The following is a 25692-nucleotide window of genomic DNA, read 5'->3' as shown; positions in this document are numbered from 1 at the left end:
ACAGGGGACGGGGATAGGGGACAGGGGGCAGGCCGCCGCCTCCTCCTCATGGCCCGGCGGGAGCCGCCGGGGCCGCGGTGAGGGCCTGCGGCCGCGGGGCCGCTGTGGGGAAGAGAAACTCCGGCGGGGGGGAAGCCGGGCGGTCTGAGGAGGAAGAGGAGGAGGGAGGAAGAAGAGAAGGAGGAAGAGGAGGAGGAGGGCTGCCGGTGCTGGGTTTCTGTCTGGTCGGCGGAAGGTTCTTCCTGGCGGGGCAGCCGGGGCAGGGACTGCCGCTCCTCCGAGGGATGCGATCCGCAGGAGAAGGTATGCTCCGGGGGATGCTCGGCTCTGGGGGAAAATACAGCTTAATTACAGCGCTGCTGGCGGCAATACCGCCTGCTTGTTTGCTTCCCCCGTCCCCGGGTCGGGGGCTTCACGGAGGGGTTGGGGTTGGTGCCGTTGTGCGGCTTTTTCCTCTGCTGGAGCTGGTGCAGGGAGCTGCAGCACTGCCCGGCTCCGGCGAGTGGTGTGCGGTGACCTCTGCGTGGCTGCTGCTGCTGCTGCTTCTGCTGCTGGGGCAAGGCTCAGCTCGAAAAACGCTCCCGATGGGGTCTTCGATGGCCATCGCCAGAATTAGTGGCTTTTCTTAGGGATCTTCACGGCAGGTCTTTGAAGCAGCTGTGCTAATGTGTGCTATACTGATCTTATTTGCTTAGGGAAGTATTGGGATGTAGACCTGACAGCATTTAATGACTTTATTTGTAAAGGCAATTCGGTAACTGCATCAGAGAACTTGAAAACCGGTCATAAAAATGTCATTGGGCTTGTGTTTGTTTCCAACCTTGGACAAAGTGATGCATGTCATCACTTGAAGTGGAGCAAAGCTGACAGAAGTAGTACTTAAAAAGCAGAAAATTCAAAATTATAGGTCTGAAGTGAGAAGCTTTTTTTTTTTTTTTACCTTAAAAAAATCCATGGTTTATTGCATAAAAAGAAAATTAATTTTACCGTTAATAAGTCTTAACTGCATGTTATTTTGTCTCACTGGAAGTACATCATCAACATATAAGACTTTACTGAAAAAAAAAAACCTCTGTGTACATATATGTATAGTATGTATAGTATGTATATATATATCTATATGCATATGTATATGGTGTTCCTTTTCTTTTCCTTTTCTCTTTGTTGTTTACAAGGATATTTTCTGCCTCCTAGGTGGATGGATCCAGAAAGCACTCCAAGGATAGGATAAGAATTTAAGGCTTTTTGTCATATTTGTGCACTTCTATTATATAAAACATGAACTAGATCTATTATTCATGGCTGATGGAACTGAAAGTATGCTAAGGCCTTTGCTAAAAAAAGCTCTAAAACCATGTAACTGCTTGTTTTGGAAAATATGACGTTTACAGAAAGATGAAATTTTTGAGCGAAATTTTTTTTTTTCAGCAAGACAGCTCTAGTCTCTCATACATGAAACACGTATGAGCAGGGGAAGAGCATCTTCAGTTACAGGCTTGGCAAGCTGGTGAAGAAGAGCTTTAAAATACAGTTGCAAGGGGAGGGGAACCACAATCCACCCAACTCAGATTGGTTCAATTCCAGAAATAGATGCCCAGAGCCAGGAAAGGGATCAGCAGGAGAGCACCTGAAGAACAGCACAAAGGAATTCCAGACGCTTAATCCAGCCAAGCAGTTTAATTAGGAGCCCAACTTAAGTGCATCTGCCCAAATTCATGCAACGTGGGAAATATTCAAGAGGAACTGGAAGACTTAGATAAGTCTCAGGGCTATGACATGACTGGCCTCAGTGCAATGTGGTAGGATGACTCACGTGCCTGGAGTGCTGTAGTAGATGGTTACAGGCTCTTCAGGAGAGAGAAGCAGGGAAGGAGAGGAGGTGGGGTAGCCCTGTATGTTAGGGAATGCCTCGACTGTGTGGAGCTGGGTGATGGTGATGAAAGGGATGAGCCTCTCTGGTTAAGAGTCAGGATAATGGCCCATAAGGCTGATATTATGTTGTGAGTCTTGTAGACTGACCAACCAGGATGAAGAGGTAGATAAAATATTCTACAAACAACTAGAAGTCTCATGATCACTAGCTCTTGTTCTTATGAGGGGCTTCAACTTCCTAGATGTCTGCCAGAAATACAGCAAAGAGGAAACAGAGATTGTTGTAGTGTGCGGAGAATAGCTTCTTTATGCAGGTGGTGAGGGAGCCATTGAGGGTAGGTGCCCCACTTGACCTGTTGTTTGCAAACAGGCGAGGACTTGTGGATGATGTGATGGTTGGAGGGTGCCTTGGGCACAGCAATCACAGAGTGATAGAGTTTTTAATCCTTGATGAAGTACACAAGGTGATGAGCAGAACTGCTACCTTGGATTTCCATTGGGCAGACTTTGACCTATTTAGAGACCTGTTTGACAGAGTCCTTTGGGAGTGGTTTTGAAAGGTAGAGTCTGGTAATGCTGGACTTCCTCAAAAAATGAAATCTTAAAGGTGCAGGAGCAGGCTGTCCCAATGCACTGAAAGTGGAGCAGCCTGGCTGACCAGAGAGCTTCTTCTGGAGCTTGGGAAGAAAAAGAGAGTTTATGAACTCTGGAAGAAGAAGCAGGCTACTCAGGACTCTAGAGCTGTTGTCAAGCTGTGCAGGGGAAAAAGAAGAGAAAAAGCTCAACTAGAACTCAATTTGGCTAGTGTAGCGGAAGACAATGAAAAAGGCTTTTATAAATACATCAGCAGTGAAAGGAGGCTTAAGGAGAATCTCTATCCATTACTGGGTGTGTAGGGAAATCTAGTGATGAAAGATGAGGGTAAGGCTGAGGCACCCGATACCTTTTTTACCTCAGTCTTTATTAGTAAGGCCAACTGTTCTCAAGATACCCAGCCTGATGAGTTGGTGATGGGGAGTGAGATGATGCCCCTGTAGTGTAATGGGAAACTGTAAGTGGCCTCCTACATGTTCTGAACATCGATAAATCTATGGGGTCAGATGGCATCTGGCCAAGGGTACTGAAGAAATGGGCGTTAAGTGCTCTCCAAGACAATTTCAATGATTTACCAGCAGCTCTGGCTGACCCAAGAGGTTCCAGTTGACTGGAGGTTAGCAAATGTGATTCCCTTCTATGAGAAGAGCAGGAAGGAAGATGCAGGGAATTACAGGTCTGTCAGTCTGACCTCAGTACCAGGGAAGGTCATGGAGCAGGTCATCTTGATTGCCATCGCATGGCACATATGGGACATTCAAGTGATCAGGAGCAGCCATCATGGGTTTATGAAGGACAAATCTTGCCTGACTAACTTGATCTCCTTCTATGATAAGATGACCTGCTTAGTAGATGAGGGAAAGGCTGTGGATGTTGTTTAAATGGATTTTAGTGAAGTGTGTGACCCTCTCTCCCACAGTATTCTGGAGAAACTGGCTGCTCGTGGTTTGGACAGGTATACAATTTGCTGGGTGGAGAACTGGCTGGAAGGCCAGAGGGGGTGGTCATGCATTGCAACAGGCTGCCCAGGGAGATGGGGGAGTCCCCATCCCTGGAGGTATTCAAGAGAATTATGGATATGGTATAAGGGATACGGCTTAGTGATGGCTTGTCAAGGTGATGGTTGGACTTGATGATCTTGAAGGTCTTTTCCGACCTAGATGACTCTATGATTCTATTTATGATGTTTGGTGGTTATGATTGATCCAGGCAATATTTGGATGGAGTAACAAAAATATGTGGGAGTAGTCTATATGGCCTGTCTAGGTGCATGAAATGACATAACTAATAACTTACAAAGTCTCTGGCTTTTCAGTGATTTGAAGAGCATTCTCAGCAACAAAATCTGAAATTACCTTTTTCCGTGTTATATTTGCTTCTGTTCCTCAAATGGTCATATGTGGCCTTAAATTAGCACTTCAATTTATTTAAGTGTATTCATCATCAGTTATTGTTTAAAACCCTCGTTGATATTTTATGCAAGCTTAATACTTTACATTAGCACAGAACTGTTCCAACAAATCTGCATTTTTGTTGCATTATGTCAGTTTGATACTTTCATTTTAATGGGTGTCTTGCTCTTTTGATGCTTGTTCATTAGTCAGAGATGCAATCTCTGTAATTCTCAGCAAAGCAACTGCAGTTATAATCCATATAACCCTCATAAAGCAATTTCATATATGGTCTCTTTTGAGACTGTCCTGGTTATCCAGTAATATATTTCAGTTTTCTACTCTCTGCTCATCTAGTGAATGATTTAATTAGCTAATTTTGGTATTTAGTATATCGTTACATTTAATTTAAATTTATGCAACATTATTCATATAGTCTTAATAAATACTATAGAATAAATACTATAGCTTTTCAGTTAAACTATTTGTAGAAAGTTATATGAAGTTTATCTAATCGTTTGACTATGTTGTTGCGCTCAGTGGATGTTAGCATGAGTAACGCTGTGTTGAGAATATTGGATTTAAAGGGACTGCTCTCTCCTTGCCATCTCTTGTGTGTTTCCAAGTTCAGAGCTTCTCCTTCTGCAAGAATGGAACCCTTTTTTGCTTGCAGAATGACTACCTTAAGATTGTCACTTTTAAAAAGAAGCAAGATAAAAGATTCAAACTTAAGAAGCATTAAGCTGTGAAAGTGGTTTATCAACAGTTGCTAAGTCTGTGGTTCTGTAACAGACCACCTATCAACCAACATCAAGAAAACATTAAATTTCATGAAAGTTAAATTTTATAAAAGCATGGCTATTATTATATTTTGTGAAAACAATCTTGTGTTCTTCTAGAAGTCTTTTGTTTTTGTTTTTACCATTAGAGCTGCACAAGAGTACAGGATGTAAAAGGGATGATTAAAAAAAATCAGAGAGGATAGTCTAATGTTAGAGAAGATTTCTGAAGTTTTCATTCAATTTTAGTGTATCCAGCTGTGGTAGATATCTTCTTTTGAACTGTTAGGTGTTACAGCTATTTTCTTCTCTCTCCCCAGCAGGAAATTAGAGAAAATACCTTTTATCTTGCTTATCCAGACTTGCTTCACAACTCAGTCCTTAATAACAACTTCTTGGGATCTCCAGTCAGGTAAATGTGGGGGTGCCTAAAACCTTAAGTTTTTGCTAAAAGTCTTGGGCTCACAATGGCTGGATGGTCACAGTGTGGTTGCCAGAAAGAAATCTCGCACTCTTTTGATGTTTCTCTGTCAAATGCAGATGAGATTGGCTTTATAATGTTTTGCCTTGATATGCTCAAGAGAGTTAGTACTGTTCAGATTGCCACAAATGTGTTTTGAATTACCAAATCTATTGTAGCACTTTTTGCACTGCGAAGTTCCACCATTTACATGTTTTTGGTGTTAAATGCTACGTCTGGCAATATTTTTGGCACTTAATATAATTTTTGCAAATGTGCTTGCAGGAATGAAGTGGAAGTCACCTGAACTCACTTGTGCACTACTGAGACGCAATGACATTCATGTTTGCGGTGAATGGAAATCATGGCAGCGTCTAACATGGGAGGGAAAGACATGAGTGGACAATGTGGCGTGACTCGTTCAGACTGCAAATCTTCTGCCTGCTTATGGCAGTACTGGCTGTGGTGGTGCTGGTCCATAACTTTCTTCAGTTAGAGGTAAGTGGAGACTGTTTCTTCTGCAAAGGGCTTGAACAACGTTATTCCTTTCTGCCTGTAACATTGGAGTTGTGACTTCTAGTCTTCTGCAGACTTGAAGTTTGGTTCCATTAGTTTCTCCTGGCATGTATGTGCTCCAGACCCATAGCCATCTTAGGCGTTCTCAACTGATCTCTTCGGTTTAATTCTGGTGCTAGGTGTCCAAAAACCAGACATAGTGTTCCACATATGGCTTCACCAAGATTGAGCTGAGGGGAATTATCACTTCCCTTGATTCACTGGTTATGGCCTTGTTAACTCATCGTCACAAGGCTAAGCTATTGACACTTGGTCAATTTACTGTCCACCAGAACCCCTAGGTTGTTTTCTACAGAGTCGTTTGCTAGCTAGCTAGTTGGTCTCCCGCCTGTACTGATGCAACTTCTCTTAGCTTTTTCCTTTTTTCCTCTGCAGCATCTGACTTGCATATTTATGTGTTTGACTTATCACTTCAGTGCAGGCGTACTTTCAGGCTGCATTAATCAGTAATCATGTATTCCTCTTGCAAAGTCTTTTTCTTCCTGGCTAGTGATGCCCAGATAAAGTAATGCAAAAGAGGGGCTCTAAAAATCCTTTCTTTTCAGCCCCCTCCCCCCACCCCTAATATAGTTAGATTGGAAGAGGTTCAGATAAAGACAAGAAAGATGTCTGAGAGATCTGAAATCATGTGTGGCACGAGAACAATAACTAAAGAATGGATGTTTGTTGCCTTTTCTGGTACTAGTGGAGACATGAAATTAAAATCTGCCAGATAAAATAATGCCAGATTCAGAGGAAGCAGTAGTGTTTTTTCCCACATAGAATGAAAAGCTGCAGAAGTCCTTGTAGTAAGACTGGATAGCTGATTAAAAACATATATTCAAAAAGTCTGGATGAGTTTGCAGAAAAAAATCTATTAAGAGTTATTAAGTGTAAAGATGTCGACCCTGGTGAAGAAGTCCTTAAATCATACATAGCTAGATGATGGATAAGTCTTCAGAGGAAGTATCACAACATGTTTGATCTTTTTTTTTACCCACATACTTGCTGTTGGAAACTACTGGAAGACAAGGTAATACATTTGAGGGACCTTTAGTCTGAGTTAGTGTGGCCATTTTTGTATAGTGTAGAAGGCAGCTGTTCTTTTGTTGTCTCTTGCTGTTTTTCTATTTTATTTCATCGAGGCTGTTGAATGAAGAACAGCTTTGATATTTTGAAACCTAGCCTATTTCATTGCTTTCTCTTTTAAAATTGCATTTCTTAGAGAATAGGGCTATGACAGAGCTAAGAGACTGAAAGGAAAAACACAGTAAGGGCATTCACTCTGTGCTTTTTATTGGCACTGTTCATGATAAGTATCTACATGGCTTTGCTGACCTTTATATGTCTGATATTCCAAACTCAGTTTTGTGTTTCTGGTAAATCTTTACACTGTAACATGCAACTTCAGCCTCTTCAGTTGTCTTGACTTTTCTGAATGGACCTGATCTGTTATTTGTCTCTATCTTAGGCACAGCTTTCAGATAGGCTACTATAGGTATCTGTGCTGACCCTTCTCAGGTAGGGATCAAAGCCAGAAAAAGTTCTAGAAAGTTTTCACAGATTAACCATAATGAAATCCAGTCAGGCTCTAGAAAGAAAGGCTTATTATTGGTTATTGTTGAGAACATGTTTGCAAATGTATCAAACGTTCTTCTCTTCCCACAGATCATTGAGTTAATATGACTAAAGCTAAATACTTGAAGGTGATTCTTGGTTAGCGCCCAACTAGCCTCCTTGCTTTTTTTTTTTTTTTCCTTTAGGACTTTACTGTTTTTCATGTTAATAATCTTCCATCTTGAATCCTTGAGTTACTAATAATAAACGTCAACAGTCCCATGTTTGTCTGGAACCTTGCTTTTTTTACCTTGTTTTTAAAAAATGAAAATAAAATCAAGCTGTCCACAAAACATTTGATAAGCTACTTATTGTTTAATTTGCTTCTGGAGTATGGAGTATGGAGTCATTCCTTCCTTGGCAGCTGACCATTGTATTCTAGCACCAGAAGAAATGTATTTTTACTTTCTTTAAATTTTTTTCTTTGCAAACACACCCATGCAGATGGAAAATGTTCAATAATTTTCTACAAAGTATCAAGTTATTGATCAAAGTATTGAGGAGCAACATCTTGGTTTTAGGTTACAAGGGTGTTTGTATTTGTGTACCAATTGCCTTGAGAGTGATAGAACTACTTCAGGGTTGGTTGTGAGCGTTCTTTTATTAAAAAATACTTAGAAAAGAGACAGTGTGTAGGAACAGGGAAGTGTCTTGCAAGAACAAATGAATGGTTGAATGTGAACGGCTGGAACTGAACAAAAGAACTATATAACAAAGCTTTTTATTGTTACTGGTAAATGCAGATGCCGACAGGAGGTAAGTGCATCATCTTGTTCAGATTATTGCTGGAACACTTGTCTGTCAGATGGTGGCTTTTTAGGTTTGGCTTTGACATTTGGAGAAACTTAACACCCACTCAGTGCTGTGAGACAGTAAAGGCAATGAACTGATCTCATGCCTGTCTTAGAAAACATCTAGGGATAAAGTACGTGGTAAAAATACATAAAATAAGATGACTGGCCTTTCAGTAAATGGGGTTTGTTCGGTTTCAAATATTGTCTGCTGTGTTACTTAAGATTCTCTATTGGATACACTTGAACTACTTTTTAAACTGCCATGCCTGTTATCTGAGAATCTCCTGTGATGTTTCCGGCTCTGATGTTAATAGTGGCACACACAGGTTTATGGCAATCGCTCCTGATGTACTAGGCCAAACCAACAGTTATGGCTGATGGAGGATATAGGACTTTGAAATATAGATGGAGTTACACCTTTTCAGCAGCAATTGAAATATTCACAGAATCACAGAATCACAGAATCGTCTAGGTTGGAAGAGACCTCCAAGATCATCTAGTCCAACCTCTGTCCTAACACGGACAAGTCCTCCACTAAATCATATCACTAAGGACTACATCTAAACGTCTCTTAAAGACCTCCAGGGATGGTGACTCAACCACTTCCCTGGGCAGCCCATTCCAATGCCTAACAACCCTTTCAGTAAAGAAGTTTTTCCTAATATCTAACCTAAACCTCCCCTGGCGCAACTTCAGCCCATTCCCCCTCGTCCTGTCACCAGGCACGTGGGAGAATAGACCAACCCCCACCTCTCTACAGCCTCCTTTAAGGTACCTATAGAGAGCGATGAGGTCTCCCCTGAGCCTCCTCTTTTCCAGGCTAAACAACCCCAGCTCCCTCAGCCGCTCCTCGTAAGACTTGTTCTCCAGACCCCACACCAGCCTCGTCGCCCTCCTCTGGACTCTCTCGAGCACCTCCATGTCCTTCTTGTAGCGAGGGGCCCAAAACTGAACACAGTACTCAAGGTGCAGCCTCATCAGAGCCGAGTACAGGGGGACAATCACCTCCCTAGACCTGCTGGCCACACTGCTTCTTATATAAGCCAGGATGCTGTTGGCCTTCTTGGCCACCAGAGCACACTGCTGGCTCATATTCAGCTGTCTATCAACCAGTACTCCCAGGTCCTTCTCTGCCAGGCAGCTTTCCAGCCACTCATCTCCCAGCCTGTAGCGCTGCTTGGGGTTGTTGCGCCCCAGATGCAGGACCCGGCACTTGGCCTTGTTGAACTTCATACAGTTGACCTCAGCCCATCGGTCCAGCCTATCCAGATCCTCCTGCAGAGCCTTCCTACCCTCAAGCAGATCGACACACACACCTAACTTGGTGTCATCTGCAAACTTACTGAGGGTGCACTCGATCCCCTCATCCAGGTCATCGATAAAGATATTAAAGAGGACCGGCCCCAGCACTGAGCCCTGGGGGACTCCGCTAATAACCGGCCTCCAACTGGATTTGGCTCCATTCACCACAACTCTTTGGGCCTGGATACCAAGCCAGTTTTTAACCCAACAAAGCGTACGCCAGTGCAAGCCACAAGCAGCCAGTTTCTTGAGGAGAATGTTGTGGGAAACGGTGTCAAAAGCCTTACTGAAGTCAAGGTAGATCACATCCACAGCCTTCCCCTCATCCACCAAGCGCGTCACTTGGTCATAGAAGGAGATCAGGTTCGTCAAGCAGGACCTACCTTTCATAAACCCATGCTGACTGGGCCTGATCGCCTGGTTGCCCTTCAAGTGCCGCGTGATGACATTCAAGATAATCTGCTCCATGAGCTTCCCTGGCACTGAGGTCAAACTAACAGGCCTGTAGTTCCCCGGGTCTACCCTCTGGCCCTTCTTGTAGATGGGTGTCACATTTGCTAGCCGCCAGTCGACTGGGACCTCTCCTGATAGCCAGGACTGCCGATAAATGATGGAAAGCGGCTTGGCCAGCTCCTCCGCCAGTTCGCTCAGTACCCTCGGGTGGATCCCATCCGGCCCCATCGACTTGCGTACATCCAAGTGCTGTAGCAGGTTGCCAACCATTTCCTCGTGGATAGTGAGGGCCACATCCTGTTCCCCATCCCCTTCCACCAGCTCAGGGTACCGGGTATCCAGAGAACAACTGGTCTTACCGCTAAAGACTGAGGCAAAGAAGGCATTGAGTACCTCAGCCTTTTCCTCATCTTTTGTAATTAAGTTTCCCCCCGCATCCAGTAAAGGATGGAGATTCTCCTTAGTCCTCCTTTTTGTGTTGATGTATTTGTAAAAACATTTTTTGTTATCTTTAATGGCAGTAGCCAGATTGAGTTCCAGATGAGCTTTGGCCTTTCTAATTTTGTCCCTGCACAGCCTCGCAACATCCTTATAGTCCTCTTGAGTAGCCCGCTCTCTTTTCCAAAGATTATAAACCCTCCTTTTTCTCCTAAGCTCGAGCCACAACTCTCTGTTCAGCCAGGCTGGTCTAGTTCCGCGTCGGCTCGTCTTTGGGCACGTGGGGACAGACCTCTCCTGAGCCATTAAGATTTCCTTCTTGAAGAGTGCCCAGCCTTCCTGGACTCCTCTGCCCTTCAGAACCTCCTCCCAAGGGACTCTGCCAACCAGTGTCCTGAACAGCTCAAAGTCAGCCCTCCGGAAGTCCAAGACAGCGGTTTTACTGGTCCCCTTCCTGACTTCGCCAAGAATAGAGAACTGAACCATTTCGTGGTCACTCTGCCCAAGACAGCTCTCGACCACCACATCTCCCACCAGTCCGTCACTGTTTGTGAACAGAAGGTCTAGCGGGGCACCTCCCCTGGTAGGCTCTCTAACCAGCTGCATCAGGAAGCTATCTTCCACGCTCTCCAGAAACCTCCTAGACTGCTTTCTCTGGGCTGTGTTGTGCTTCCAGGATATGTCTGGGAAGCTGAAGTCCCCCATGAGAACAAGCGCTGACGATTTCGCGGCTTCTGCCAGCTGCCTGTAGAACTCCTCGTCTATCTCCTCATCCTGGTTCGGTGGTCTATAACAGACCCCCACCAGGATGCTTGCCTTGTTGGCCTTCCCTCTGATCCTAACCCATAGAGACTCAACCTTATCATTCCCAGCCTCAAGTTCCTCAACATCAAAACACTCTCTAATATAGAGAGCCACACCACCACCCCTTCTGTGCTGCCTGTCCCTTCTGAAGAGCCTATAGCCAGGCATTGCAGCACTCCAGTCATGAGAGTGGTCCCACCACGTTTCCGTGATGGCAACCAAGTCATTCATCTCTTTCTTCTTTTTTTAATCAGCCACCTACGTTCTTGCACTTAACAAGGACAAGTGTTCATTGCAGGTCTAAACAAGTCCCCAGTAACTGTTCTAGAATATGATAAAATCATAGAGTTGTTTGACTTGGAAGATCAAGATACTTTAAAGATCATCTACTCCAACTCCCCTGCCATGAGCAGAGGCAACATGGCAGGGACATATCTCTGAGAGTGTGATCGTCAGGCTGGGCTTATACATTATACTTAGTTTTTGCTTAGTTGGCAGCAAGAATGCTAAAAGTTGAATAGTTGAGGTGAAAATTTCATTAGCTCTTCTGAAAATGCAGCTTCCTTTTTCTCCTGCTTATGGCATATCTCTTGTGTGCCAGGAACAGCTTGTGGATTTGTTTGTGCTTAATTAAAGTGTAATCTATTCTGTCCTGCCTGTTTACTCAGTAGACATCCATTAAATTACTCTGTGATTACATTTGCGTTCTGGTTAACTTTAGAATGCAGCAAATAAACAGATGTTAGGAACTGCACTCAAAATCAAGACATTCTGAATGGAGTATATATGAAAATAAAGCAGGGCAAGTGTTATTCAATATGGAGATTGCATTAAAAAGTTAAAGAGTCTATATAAGATAAAGGAAGAGGACTCCTGAGAAATCTTGAGCAATGCTTTTTATCTGTCCTACCGCAAGAAATATGATTGTGTTTTTACTGCTGATTAGAGTAGAGAGCCCACAGTTCGGCATGGCAGGCTTCTGACTGGACTCAGTATCACTTCTTATCATGCAGGAGTCAGAGAGCTTTGTAAATGCCAATGAAAGAGGGGATAGGGAATGGAGTGGGGGTAAACTGAGCTATCAATCCACTTCAGGGCAAGCCATGCCTATCCATAGAGAAAGGAAAGTTTGAGTTCTTGTTTGGAAATGAGCCTGAGAAGCACTTCCGAAAGGAAGATGGTTTGCAAAGCTTTTCTGTTCCAGTCAAGGATCTTCAGTATATGAATTGACTCTGAAGCTCTCGCAGCCTTCACTGGAAAAGTGAATCTCTGTAATATCTTCTCCAGTGAATACTGTTCATGGTATAGCATACTTTCATACATTAGCTTATAATTCTGCAATAATACAGTCTTGTTTGGGCTTGGAAGAGAACTGTAAAGATGAACAAGGATGTTACAGAAAGAATGGTCCTTCAGGATATGGAAAAGGTTTGCATTCACCTTTGTGGAGAGGGTGTGGTGTGGGTTGTTTGTTTTTCTTTGCCTCCCTTCCTCTGAAGACTGACTGAGGAAGTATTTGTGGTGTGGTCAATTCTGCTTTACCATAACCTGGAGATGCTTGAGTTGAGGTGACAGTGCTTGTCTAGGACCTCAGCTGCATAAAAGTGAGGAGCTTTGGCCTGGTGCTGTGATAGAAAGTCTGTGTAGGTAGACTGTTTGAGAAACATTGAACTATATTCTCTGCTTTGTTTTGTGACTGTGTGAGTTAGCTCAGTGTTCTCTGCACTATTTTCTACTGAAAAATTTAGATATGCCCTTGGAGAGACTTCAGAAAGGCTAGCTAGGTCATAAACAACATCTTGCAAATCTTGGACAGAAAGAATAGGTTAAAAAGTATGAATAAATTTATAGAAAGCTAAAATGGTGATAGGTCTGTTTTTTAAGGCTTTCTTAGATAGCTGTGTCTCTGCTGTTCATTTGGAAGCATATATATATATACATCTTTTCCATCCCTTCCCACTCCCACCTCTTGAAGAACCAGCTTAAAATATTTAAACTTTCTTCTGAGAGTGTACACTGAACCCAAGAGTTGTGCAGACATACCTATTCTCCTCCCACATCCCTCTTTTGCTGACTCAGACATACTTACCAGCCTGTTGGATGTGTTTAAATATATGCTTATTTTTTAAAAATCTTTCCATGTAGTATTATCTATGCCATGTATACGCTGAACAAAAGAAAGGAAGACAATGAGAAGGTATCCAAAGACAGAAACTTGGCTTAATTCAAGAATGCATGTAGGCGAGATTTAAAGTTGATCTGTCTTTGAGATTTATTCTCAGCTTTGCCTGCAATTTACTGGGTTAGTAAAAGTAACATGCAGAGATGTTTGTATTTGTGTATGGTTCTATTATAAACCATGATTAAAACCAAACCAACAAAACAAACAAGAAAAACACAAAAAATCCACACCGTGTGTATCCATGGGTACTTGTTAATTTATCTTTTATAGCTAAAACATAAATAAAATATAACAATTTACAATTTCATGTTTAGTTGTTAATGTGGAAATCAAACAAACTTCTCTGTATCTGTCCTACATCACAATGTACTCAATATCCTCTTACTCTAAGCTGGTCAAAACCAACTTCCTATGTAAGTGGCTTCAAAAGCCTGTTAGTTTATTCCTTGTTAGGTTTGCCTTTCCTCTATTAAAAAAAAAAAAACATTTGAACAACACAAAGATTCGATTATTTTTATTTTGATACGTCGGTATAATAAATATACTAGGGGGAGCTACTCAGTACGTACATGTACTCTAGGTGATACTTGATATGGATTAAGAAAGGTTTGTAACAATGAAGAGGTTTAATATAAGTGCTGGGGATTTTAGTATGTTACTGAGCAGTAAGTTATGGAGGAAGGGAACAGAAAAGACTAGGATATGGGTAAGTACAATCAGCTTTTAAAACTTTGCAAATAGTGCAATTTTTAAAAAAAACTTTGAAGTCTAAACTAGCATAATCTCTGATGTCATATGAATGATACTTTGTATAGTTTTCATCTTTGCTTGAAGAAAGATCTGTCATATTTTGTTTCTATATGAAATATGAGTAGGGATAACTTCTATTACATATACCCGATAATTAAATACTTACTAACTGCTGATTTTGTGTATATTCAAGGTGTAAGTTTAGCTAACTAGATGAGAAGCGGTGTGAATGTGACCGGAGAAATGACCACAGCTGCTACATGCAGCAGGCTTCCCTTGACAGCATGACCAAAGGGTGCATTAAATTAATTTGCAGTGTAATATCTCAAAGAAAGCCTATTTCCTTGCATTATATTGGGCAGCTATTAGACCTCATTGTGCTCATTGTGGTTTAACCCTGCTAGGTAGCTAAGCACCATGCAGCTGCTTGCTCACTTCCTCATCCCCAGTGGGATGGAGAAGAGAATCGGAAGGGCAAAAGTTTAATAAAAAGAAGAACAAACAACAACCAGCTTGTGGGTTAAGATAAAGGTAATTTAAAGGTTTTTTTTTTTTTTTTTTTTTCCCACCGATGTGTTTTTAAAAGTGTGATGCAAAATGTAATTGCTTTATACCAGCTGACTGATGCGCAGCCAGTCCCCTGAGCAGCAGCAGCCCTGGCAAACTTCTTTCCCCACCTCCAGTTTTTACTGCTGAGCGCAATCCCATGTGGTATGGGGTATCCCTCTGATCAGCTGGGGGTCAGCAGTCCTGGATGTGTCCCCTCACAGCTTCTTTGGCACACCCAGCCTACTTGCTAGCAGGCAGCTTGAGAAACAGAGAAGACCTTAACTATGTAGTGCTGCTCAGCAACAACTGAAACATTGGTGTGTTGTCACCGCTATTTTCATCACAAATCTAAACCATAGCACTATACGAGCTACTATGAAGAAAACTAACTCTATACCAGGCAAAACCAGCATAGTGCTTTATGACTAAAACATTATTACAGTAAGAAAATTAAATTTGAGTTATTTAACTGTTTAATCATATGATCTTCCATATTTTTTTCACAGTGCTGATATTTACAGAATACACTAGTAGCAACAATACTACCCAAGAAATACTCAGTATGCTTTCTATAAAAGCCTCTTTGCTAGAGAAGGATAAAATTATCTTTGAGTAACCACAGATCACACAACTGTTTCTTTAGAAATTCGCGGTCAAGTTAATAGATTTGTGTGTTCTAGTAAAGCTGCTTCATTTGGTCAGCTTCAAAAATGTGTAAAACAAACTCCAATTCTGAGGGTCATGCCTTGAGAAAACGTCTGTTATTCACAGTGTTTTATTTAATAGAACAGTTTCAGGTATTCTTTTCCCTTCCCAGCACCTGGATGACGACACAGTTTCAGGATCAAATTGGATAACAGAAAACAATGACCAGCCTTCTCTATCACAGACAACTAAAATTACCAGGAAGCCTTATTGTGGTTATGAGCAGCAGACTTTGTCCAAAAGAGAACAAGTGGAACAGGAATCATTGCTTGCTGCAATACAATGGCCAAAACCCCCCGATGACAAAATTGCTTTTTTACAAAGCACTGATCCAGTACATAGCGATTTTGTGATTGTGAAGCCTAGGGGGTTCTTCAAGGTGGGTGATCAGCTAGAGGTGCTTGTTCGCATGAAGGATTTCCAAGGAAAACCCAAGCAATATGGTGGAGACTATCTACAGGCACGAATCCACTCTCCTCTGCTGAAAGCTGGAGCGACAGGAAGGATTGTAGATTGCCATAATGGCCTTTACAAAGTCTTTTTTACTTTGCTTTGGCCAGGAGAGGTCAAAGTATCTGTGACACTTGTCCATCCAAGTGAAGCGATCCAAGTACTCCTGCGTTTAAGAGAAGAAAGGCCTGACAGGGTCTATTTCAAAAGCTCATTCAAGTCTGGGAGGTATTCAGAAACTACTGAGTGTAACGTATGCTTGCCTGGAGATCTTCCAGTCTGTAACTTCACAGATCTATACACGGGTGAGCCATGGTTCTGTTACAAGCCACGAAAACTCTCTTGTGCCAGCCGAATCAGCCATGCCAAGGGTGGATATCAAAAAGGTCTTCTGACACACGAGGAAAGCCTTTTTTTCCAAAGGTATGTATGTTACTGACTTTATAGGTACGCAGTCAAGTATTTGTTTTTTTCAAGACAAACTTTAGGTTATTGGACAAATATGATAGATTGCCAGCCTTAGAGGAGGAGTGTGCCTGAAGGAGCAGGTGTTTGATGTGAGTAGTTTAATATTCTCTTCCCCTCCATCCAGCCATGCAAGAGTACAGTAATGTTAAACTAAAGAAACTTGAGTGTAGCCCTCTCTCTACACTTTGCGTTCAGTCCTGGGCACACCTGCTAAATTTCACATGAGTATGCTGTCTAAATCTGGTGGTGGTTTTGGGGACTGTTTCCTTATATTTGTTTCCACACCTATGCTTGAAATACTGATAACAATGCTTTAAGATTTATTTTTGGCAGAGTCTGGACTACCTAAAAAAGGTCCAGGCTTTAAGCTTATTTTTGCACAAAATATCAATTGTTTTTATCCTCAGCAAAGGACATCCTTAATGTAATGCAACATAACGTTCAGTACAACTTCCAAGTGTTAGGCATAACTCTAAGTCTGTCATGAAGAAAACACCTGGCAGAACAAACTGCTGAGCAATAGGTTTGTAAGTCAGTGGAAATGACTTGTGCATGTTATGTAAGGTATCAAATTAGGTTAATTTCAGTCATCTCTTTCCTCTGGATTCTGATTTTTTTTTAAATATCTTTAGTGCGTGGGTACACATGAGGCAACTACTTTGGCCTATGCCCTCAGCTGAGATTAGACAGCTACTGTGCTGCGTCAGAATTGTAGTTGTAGGCTACTGCCTTGCTCTCCAAAAAAGGTGGGGAAGTGAAGTGTTTCGTCAGTATGTCAACTTGAGGCTTGGATTGGGAAAGACTTTAGGGGAGCAGCTCTATATTGTTGAATTAGGGGAGGGACAGGGCTGTTCCTTATCAAGTCTGTAAGTGGATCTTTTGGCTTGCTGTGGCTCAGACATATCACCTGTAAAATATGGCTGATATTTATATTGATTGGTGATGCTTACAAATGGGAATGTGGCATTTCCTTAGCTTGTTTTTGTTTTGTTCAGCTCTGAGATTCTTGACTGAAATGGCTTATAGAAATTCCAAATAGTTTATTTCTGAAATGGAGAAAAATATCAGAAGAGAGTTCTCTGTAAAACAGCATCAAAAGATAAAACAGGAGCTTAGCATTAAAACTCTGTCTTTGTCACAGTAGTTGTATAGTAGGGATATGGATGCAACACAAAATCATCAGAATTCTTTGATGTCCACAAAGAAGCACTGAAGCACTTCTGATGGCTTTTGGTCTTTAGGGGGATGAGCTTTGTCTCCATGTTCAGCAAATTGCAGTGCTGCTGGAAGACCTTGCTGGAGATGTCTGAAGTGGGTTGGATGTTGACTGGTACTACTGTTATCCCCAGAGGCAGGTCACACCACTGGTAGCGCAGCCTAGAGCTAAAATTGCAGGTGGTGATTGTGCTGGACTGCCACAAGCTCCGCTATGTGCTGTGGGATTGCGGAGGCTCAAAGTGGTAGCTGCCTTGACTTGAGGTATTTACTGTGGTAAGCAGCTACAGAGATCGGGCAGAGCTGGGAGCTGCTTTTGCAGCACACCCTCGCAAGTGGTTTGCCTCCGGGCAGTAGTACACACACCACAAGCTGGGAACTTCCCGTCCTTGTGGTTAATCCCTCAAAGCATATAACATACTTCTAATAGCTTGATAGCTTTATCTAGGTTTGTACCAGTGAAAATGTGCATGAGATTTGTGTCCTAGTGCTCTTAAATCTTGAATGCTGCCTCAGAACAGTGGCAGTGGTCTTAAAGAAATTGATACATAATGAATTCAGCTATATGGAGTAAACTTAAATACAAAAAAATCTTAATGTGAGCCCTGTGTGCTTATTCAAAGTGGATTAAGAAAAAGTGATGGTGATACTAACTTCAAATTTTACAGCCTAATAATATTATTATTTTATTTTTCATTCAAGTGATGTGAATATCAAAAGGCCGATACTCTCCAGTGGACCTGATGCAGTGATTGTGAAGCCCAGGGCGTTTACAGGTAAAGTGAATTTTATAAGGTTCTTGTTTCTAATTGATAATTAAACCTATAATTAAATCTGCAAAAAGAACTAGAAGCATGAGTAGTAATGGATTTCTTTGTTTTCATAGCATGGAATGGAAATATACTTTAAAATTTGTGTGTTGAAGATTAAAATTTTTGTGTGCTACTGTAAGGTAAGCTCAGGGCTAACAGCAAATTTGTCTAAAATTATGTACATAAGTGCATAAGTGTGATTTTTAGAAAAAATAAAAAGCAAAAAGAAAAGCAGTTTTCTGTTCTTTTGTCAAATGTGCCTTTTCTGGCATTTACTGAGAGGGAAAATGTCTTAAAGTAGCTACTCTCCAAACACTCTGGTTAATCTAGCAAAACTGGCTATGAGGTGTTTCCTGTTTACTTTTCTTCGTTGAGAACTTAATGTAATAGATTTTAGACAATTTGCATTTAATTATTACTATCACTTTTGTTACCGCAGGTTTTCGTAACCTAAAGCTGTGGAACAGAACCTCAGTTTTCTGTATGGTGTGTAAACACAGAACAAAAGCACAGTCTATGCTAAGCTAAAGGATTTATCTCATTCATATTCATATGTATGCTTTTTATGCCTTTAAAAACTCTGCATAAAATGTGATACGCAGAGAATTACTTCGTAATTGGAAGCTTTTCAGATGTTTTTCAATAAGGCTGTAGGAGATTTTAAAGGTAGAGTTCATGACTTGAGCAATCAAGTCTTAAAAGAAAGCAGCCTACAGCATTTCTTGATTTTAGTTCTGCTGTTCACTTAAAAATAAATAAAAAATCTGCTGTTAGGCCAGCAGTATTTCCCCCCTTCTTTCTCCAGACTCTTTAGATGAGATGGCTTTTGTTGTTTAATTTTATGTTTTCTCAGAGAAACTGCTGCACATTTGAAAGTTGATTATGTTACCCTTCTTGTAGGATACAGATGATCAAAGCCTGTCTGTGTTTCCTGAGGGTTAATGATGGGTTAGAAAGGGTAGATAGGAGCGGCACAATATTCCTCAGGGAAATTCCTCCTAACAGGAACAGTCTCTGAACAAGTCAATTCAATAAACTGGAATAAATATTGCAGGTGTATGACTGTTAGGATTGATGCATACTTAAATTACTCATTTTGTTGTTTTTGCACATACATTTCTGTTTGGGGGTGAATGTAGATCGAGTTTATTTTTAAAATTTCATTCTTCTGAAATATCAGCTTCTGTCCCTATTCTTGGTTTGTAACTATTCAGTTCAGAGCTTTTACCCTCCTCCATAAAATCCCAAAGTAATGTCTCTTTGAATTCTGGAGCAAAACTGGTGTGATACTGAACACAGATTTCAAATGTCAGAGTTAGGTTTACTGTGATTTTACAGGTTCTTCTAATATCTTATTTTATGTATTTTTTGTATGCCTAATTTTAAAATTAATTAAAAAGGTAAAATAAAATGCAAAATGTTTACACCAAAACTTAAGAAGCAAAAGAATTGAAGTTGTGAATTTGCATAATGAATTCATCTTTAATTACGTGACCATATGATGGGGTTGGTTTTTTCTTTTTTTTTTTTTTCCTTTGTACGATTCTTATTTCATGCAGATTAGATGAGTCAACATTATTAGTTGGTTGCTTTTGTGTTTTTTTTTTTGCTTTCTTCATCAGCACTGTTGCCTTATTTGCTACATATTATTTAAGAAATTATCCAAAGATAAGATTTTAGAACCACAGAATGGTTTGGGTTGGAAGGAGCCTCAAAAATCACCTCATTTCAACCCCCTGCCATGGGCAGGAACACCTCCCACCAGCCCAGGTTGCCCAAAGTCCCATCCAACCTGGCCTTGAACACCTCCAGAGATGGGGCATCCACAGCTTCTCTGGGCAGCCTGTGCCAGTGCCTCACCACCCTCTGAGTGAAGAATTTCTTATATCTAATTTAAATCTCCCCTCTTTTCATTTAAAGCCATTTCCCCTTGTGCTATCATGACACTCCCTGACAAAAGAGTCCCTCCCCAGCTTTCCTGCAGGCCCCCTTTAGGCACTGGCAGGCCATTATAGGGTCTCCCTGGAGCCTTCTCTTCTCCAGGCTGAACAACCCCAACTCCCTCAGCCTGTCTTCATAGGAGAGGAGCTCCAGCCCTCTGAGCATCCTCTGATCCCCTCTGATCATCATTTTCTAACTGAAAATGTTACCACAGAAAAAATGCGGTAATCAAGACTATAGTCTTTGTGTTATACAAACACAGCGGTTTGCTTTTTACGGTGTCCCTGTAAGGTTTAAGGAGGCTAGCATCTACTGTAAGACACAGAATTTTGCATAGAAACAGCAAGGCCCAAAAATTACAATTAGGGATGGGTGTTCAAAGATGCCTGTGGCCTGATTTATTTATTCATTAATTTTGTTTTGTTTGGATTTAGAGTGTGTAAATAGTTTGGCTGCACCTGTGTTATAATGAAGCATCTACCAGAAGATGTCTCTGGGCGCTGGAACTCCCCTGCCAGTCCTCTACATAGTTACAGTGGTCCCTGGCATGATTTTGGCCACGTTGACATGTGTATTCCCAAACAGCTGCAAGCTGTGACAGGCCAGGGGCTTTTCTTAGCCAGGTAATCTCCATGCCAAGGTGTGGAAAAGTGTTTTAACAGATGGAAGTGGCTGTTGCATGCTGCTGGTTTTGGTGCCAGAGAGCAGCTCCGTGCTTGCTCAGTTCACTGCCATAGAAAACTTCTCTGTTCAGGCAGTGGCTTTGGGTTTCTCTGTGTGCCACTGTGAGTCAGCACATTCCCAGGCCGTTAGGTATTAGAACAGATGTGTGGTAAAGGAGGAACCTGTACTTAATGATCTCAAGAAAGTTCGATGTGCTTGTATCGCACTGGATACTAAGAAAAATATGGCCATTTTTGACTGACGTAACAATGAGATTGCAGCTTCTCTTCCTGTAACCTCTGGCCCTTGATTGCAGCATGTTGTCCAACTTCTGCAAGGTGAGCAGGAGTCCTGTAGAACAGATTTTCCCTGGTGTAGTCGAATTGCTCTTTAGAGGGCAACCTATCCCAGGCACCGAAAGAGGAAGGGGCTACATAGCAGAGAGAAAGTACGAAACCCCTGGAATTAAACATTAACATAATTTATACATTCAAAGGGCTTATTAAATTATTGTCGATAACTGTAATTCTGGCATTTCCTAGTTTTGGAGTCTTTATGATTCAGATTTCATTCTTACAGCATGTGTGGTTGGGGCAGGCGTAGTGTCAGTGTGGGGGCTATTCAGTAGAAGGATTTATTTATTTTAAGCAAATATGAGTGGTATCAAGTTGCCCCCTGCATGTTTTCACCTTGGAGTTGGTGTCTGGTGCTGCAGTGGGAGAGGCTGCTCCTGTAGAGCAGTGTCAGTAATGCACAGCAGCTGCTCATCCTCTTTGGTCGGCAGGCTGGCCACTAGAGGGGAGAAGTGCACTTTGGCGCAGAGGATTGCAGATGTTTGTTGGCAGCTTGTTTGTTGGCAGCAGAAGTTTGAGGAATAGTGGGGCTTCTGAGTTCTGGGATCCTGTCCAGACTGGAGGAATCATGTACTCTGCTGATCTTTCTACCGATATTCCCCTAAACCTTTTGCATGCATCCAAGTTCAAGCATTTCTGTCCGAATGTCAAAAATGTCAGATACTTATTTTTTTATTTTATTTTTTTTAAATCACCGTCAAAAATATAGTTAAACTATAAGTGGTCAAGCATCAGTAGGTTTCGCTGCAGAAATAGTGGGGAAAATATTTTGGCTTACAGGAATGTGTTGCATTGAGCTTTTTGATGTTGTATATCAGTACTTCGCTTTCAACCGTATATATAGCCATGACAGTTATGGAGGCTTTGTTTGTTGTATGTTAATTTCAGAGAAATTTTCTCCTACAGATTCAAGCAGTATGGACGGAGCTGAAGATCCCACAGTTTCCCCTTCTGGTTATTACTATGAAGATCACTGGAGGCCAAGAACACACTGGATCCATCATTTTAACAAGTCAGATGATATAAGCAAGTGCTTACAAGGGAAAGTAATCCACTTGTTTGGAGACTCTACAATAAGGCAGTGGTTTGAATATCTGACATCAGTTGTTCCAGGTTATTTTTTTTTTATTTGATTTTGTCCCTAAAGACCTTTGCAAAGCTTTATTTCTTGCATCTCAGACACAGTTGATCTTATTAAATGATAATGAAAAATCAAAAGGAAGAGGGAAGGCAAAACATGGTCAGAAGTGCTGACAGAAAGTCAGTCATATGTTTGAGCAAACATTGGAAATTTGTAGGCCTTTGGGAAAAAGAGCCCCAAGTTATCTGTAAAGTTGTCTATAAAATGTTTCACCAGTTACGGACATTACTGCTCATGTGAGTTAATATGTGGCCATGAGGGGGCACAACAAAACTCATGTAGGGTGCTTGTATAAGGCTTTGCAGGAGCCCAGTAACTTAAGTAATTTTGGAACGAAGTGAAGTAACAGAATGACTTCAGGAAGCAAGTGACTTCCGTTATTGTTGATTGGTTTTTAGCTCTTCCTTCCGTTTCCCTTGTTTTAAGTTTTCCTTAAATAACAGAATTTCAGTAGCCAAGTAAGTATTCCTCTTTCACCACCCCAAAGTAGTTCAATCGTGTTGAAATGCAGACTTTGAGACTCCTTAATGTCGACCAGTTGAATTCTTCTTTAAATTTAATGGAGTCTTGAGGTTGCCAGAAAGGTTGCCAAGAACTCTGGATCCATAGGGCAGTGGTGACTGAAGGTGTCTATTTAGAAATTTCCTTTTTTACAGGAGAGAAACAGTTTGGGAAAGCTGAAAAAAATATTGGCAGCCTTTTGAAAGTATAGTGTGCTGTCCTGCAGATTTCAATACTGATAAACTCCATTTTGGAATACACTTACAATGCTCATCTTCAGTTTCATTTTAGAGTTCTTAGAATTAAGTACTCACTTGTCTACTGCTACTGTTGCCCTGTGATCCTAGTTTCTTGTTGGTTGTTTTATCTCTTATGCCATCTTTTGCTAATGTTTGCTCTTGGGTTTTCAGATCTAGTGGAATTTAATCTGGGGAGCCCTAAGAACGTGGGCCCTTTTATGTCCGTGGACCTGAAGCACAATATCCTACTGAAATTCCGCTGTCACGGGCCACCCATTCGCTTTACAACTGTCTTTAGCAGTGAACTGCGCTACATTGCCAACGAGCTGAATGGCATCGTAGGTGGGAGAAACACTGTGATAGCCATAACTATATGGTCCCACTTCAGCACTTTCCCTGTGGAAGTGTACATTCGGCGGCTGAGGAACATTCGGAGGTCAGTCATTCAACTTCTGGATCGCAGCCCCAAGACTTTAATCATCATCAGAACCGCAAATGTTCAGGAGCTCGGGCCAGAAGTAAGCCTCTTTAACAGTGACTGGTATTCCCTTCAGCTTGATTCTGTCATGAGGAAAATGTTCTCAGGAATTGCTGTGCACTTTGTGGATGCTTGGGAGATGTCTCTGGCTCATTACTTGCCACATAACTTGCACCCAAAAGAAGTAATTGTTAGGAATCAAATAGATGCATTTCTATCTTATGTGTGCCCTCTGCAAACTTAGCACAAGTAGGTATCCTATGTCACGTTTTGCAGCGGCTGAAGTAAAGCTGGTCTTTGTCAGAGCTATCGAGTTTTTGCTGGATGGTGTGGAAGAGCTCTGGTTACTGTATTTGCGTGCGGTAAGAGTGGCTGGCCGTAACTCTGGTAGCTCTGAAGGATGGTAGAGAAGAGCTGAGTGTTCAGGCCGTATCTTCCTGTAAGGCTGATTCTCTTCAGCCTTACCCTTTCTATCTCAGATTATTACAGAGCACCTTAAATTAAATTGACAAGATTTGATAGGGAACTGTGTGGGTTATTAGCTTTACTAGTTGTCTGCACTGTATGCTTAATCCGTACAGCACGGAATCTGTTGCATGGGCCTCGCTGCCCAGAACTGCCTGGAACCTGGGGAATTAGATTTTGGGATCGGTCTTTCCCTGTGTTCCACAGTTTTGAGGGGCATCCCCTGCAGTCCTCTGTCAGCCAGAGAAGCACAATGTCTGTTCTCATTTTGAAGTCCTAATTAGAAATACGAAGGGGGTGTCCTAAAGCCACTAATATCAGTCAAGGAAGCACAATCAAAATGTCTGTAGTATTAAGCCATTAATAATGGGCTGAAATTCAATAGAGCACACTAGTTAGGCACCCTTGGTGTTTACAGATAGCTGCTAAATAATGCAAGTAGACAATATTTTGGTTTGGTTTCCTGTACTACTGAATCTCTTCTGAGCTTTGATACACTGTCTACTTCTTGATTTATCCGTGACAGAGAAATGTGTGTGTTATGATCTCAGTGAAGACACTGTCTCAGGCAATTTCTGCAAGTTATGTTAAAATTGCAGGCTTGCCTACTTGAAGCTTGAGACATTTCCTAATGAAAATGATTCCCTTCCCTGTTAGATAAACATATTCCATTATGCTCCTGCAAAGCTGAGCTTCTGTTACGTGCTTTTGTACATACAGATGTCCATTGCGCTTGTATGGAAAAGCCAAGTTACTTGAATGCACTTGATGATGTTTTGCAAATGGGTGACAGTGTAAGCCTGGCACACACTAGTATCATGGCCGAGCGATGACGTCCTCCTTTCCTTCTTCTGTTTGACCATTTTATCACTTCATCAGCTTCACTGCTGCCAGTATAAAGAGTGGAAAAAAAGAAATCCCACCCAAAAGCCAAACACACACGGGATTGCCCTTCATACAGATGCTTGGTAAATGTTTACTTTTTTTTGCCAGTGTGAAAGCAGGTGGCTCTTGGGCCTCTCACAGCGATGTTTGCTGCTGCTAATTTGACTGAACTTGTCTACAGCTGTAATCAGTAACACTTTGTTTTAGTGTTTTGATTAAATTCAGCCCCCAAATTATGTTGTAGAGGTGTGTTCGGTGTTGTCTTATTTCTGGTCCCAGTCAAGCCAAAGGAGGGCTTTCTCAGTGGCTTTACTGAGAGATATGTCAAGACACGTGGAGTGTTTCTCAAGAAATTCGTAACACTTAACGAGAATATGGCAGTTGATTCTTTGTGAGCAAACTGTGAAGATGAAAATTAATAAATGGGTTGGTTGCACATAGTGCAGTAATTGAAATAATCTTCATATCAGAAGTGTTTTACTCTGCCAGGTTTGGTGCTATGTGTAGGAAGATTGTGCTGTTATTGCTGGAACATGAAGAGAGCTAATGCTACTAGCTAGAGGAACAGTGTTTTGATGTTTCGTTCATTTTAAAGGACAACTGAGGACTGTTTTAAAACCAAATGTAAATGCTTTTAGCATGTAAAAGTCAGTAGCATCCATATATAAACTTAAATTTTTTTTAAATGTTTAAAAATGACCAGAGGAGTTGCATATGCCAAAAATGCATTTATTCTTAGCTTTTCAGATCAGAATTAAGGCGGTCCAATTTGCCAGTTACTACTGACAGCTGTCTCACATAGTATCTGCCCATGTATTAGCTTTAGGTAAGTGTTT

The 25692-nt window shown here is 41.6% G+C and overlaps 1 protein-coding gene across 6 annotated transcripts; it reads left to right on the top strand.

The window, feature by feature from the left end:
- Positions 1-24867, top strand: NXPE3 (neurexophilin and PC-esterase domain family member 3). 6 transcript variants are annotated; one of them, XM_040569612.1, is made up of 8 exons: positions 1-303; positions 4957-5048; positions 5382-5594; positions 15358-16118; positions 18081-18154; positions 22054-22260; positions 23200-23546; positions 24692-24867. In XM_040569612.1, the coding sequence occupies exons 3-8, from the start codon at positions 5502-5504 to the stop codon at positions 24728-24730; spliced, it is 1521 nt and encodes a 506-aa protein (XP_040425546.1). In that variant the 5' UTR covers positions 1-303; positions 4957-5048; positions 5382-5501; the 3' UTR covers positions 24731-24867. The 6 variants fall into 6 exon arrangements, with proteins under 6 accessions (XP_040425546.1, XP_040425512.1, XP_040425549.1 ...); XM_040569602.1 differs by having other exon boundaries at positions 22-303; positions 4960-5048; XM_040569578.1 differs by having other exon boundaries at positions 2-303; positions 23200-24867.
- The last annotated feature ends 825 nt before the right edge of the window (positions 24868-25692 follow it).

The sequence above is a fragment of the Cygnus olor genome, chromosome 1 (assembly GCF_009769625.2).
Source record: "Cygnus olor isolate bCygOlo1 chromosome 1, bCygOlo1.pri.v2, whole genome shotgun sequence".
NCBI lineage: Eukaryota > Metazoa > Chordata > Aves > Anseriformes > Anatidae > Cygnus > Cygnus olor.
The sequence above is the reverse complement of the archived record's forward strand: the minus strand, read 5'-3'. Positions and strand labels throughout refer to the sequence as shown.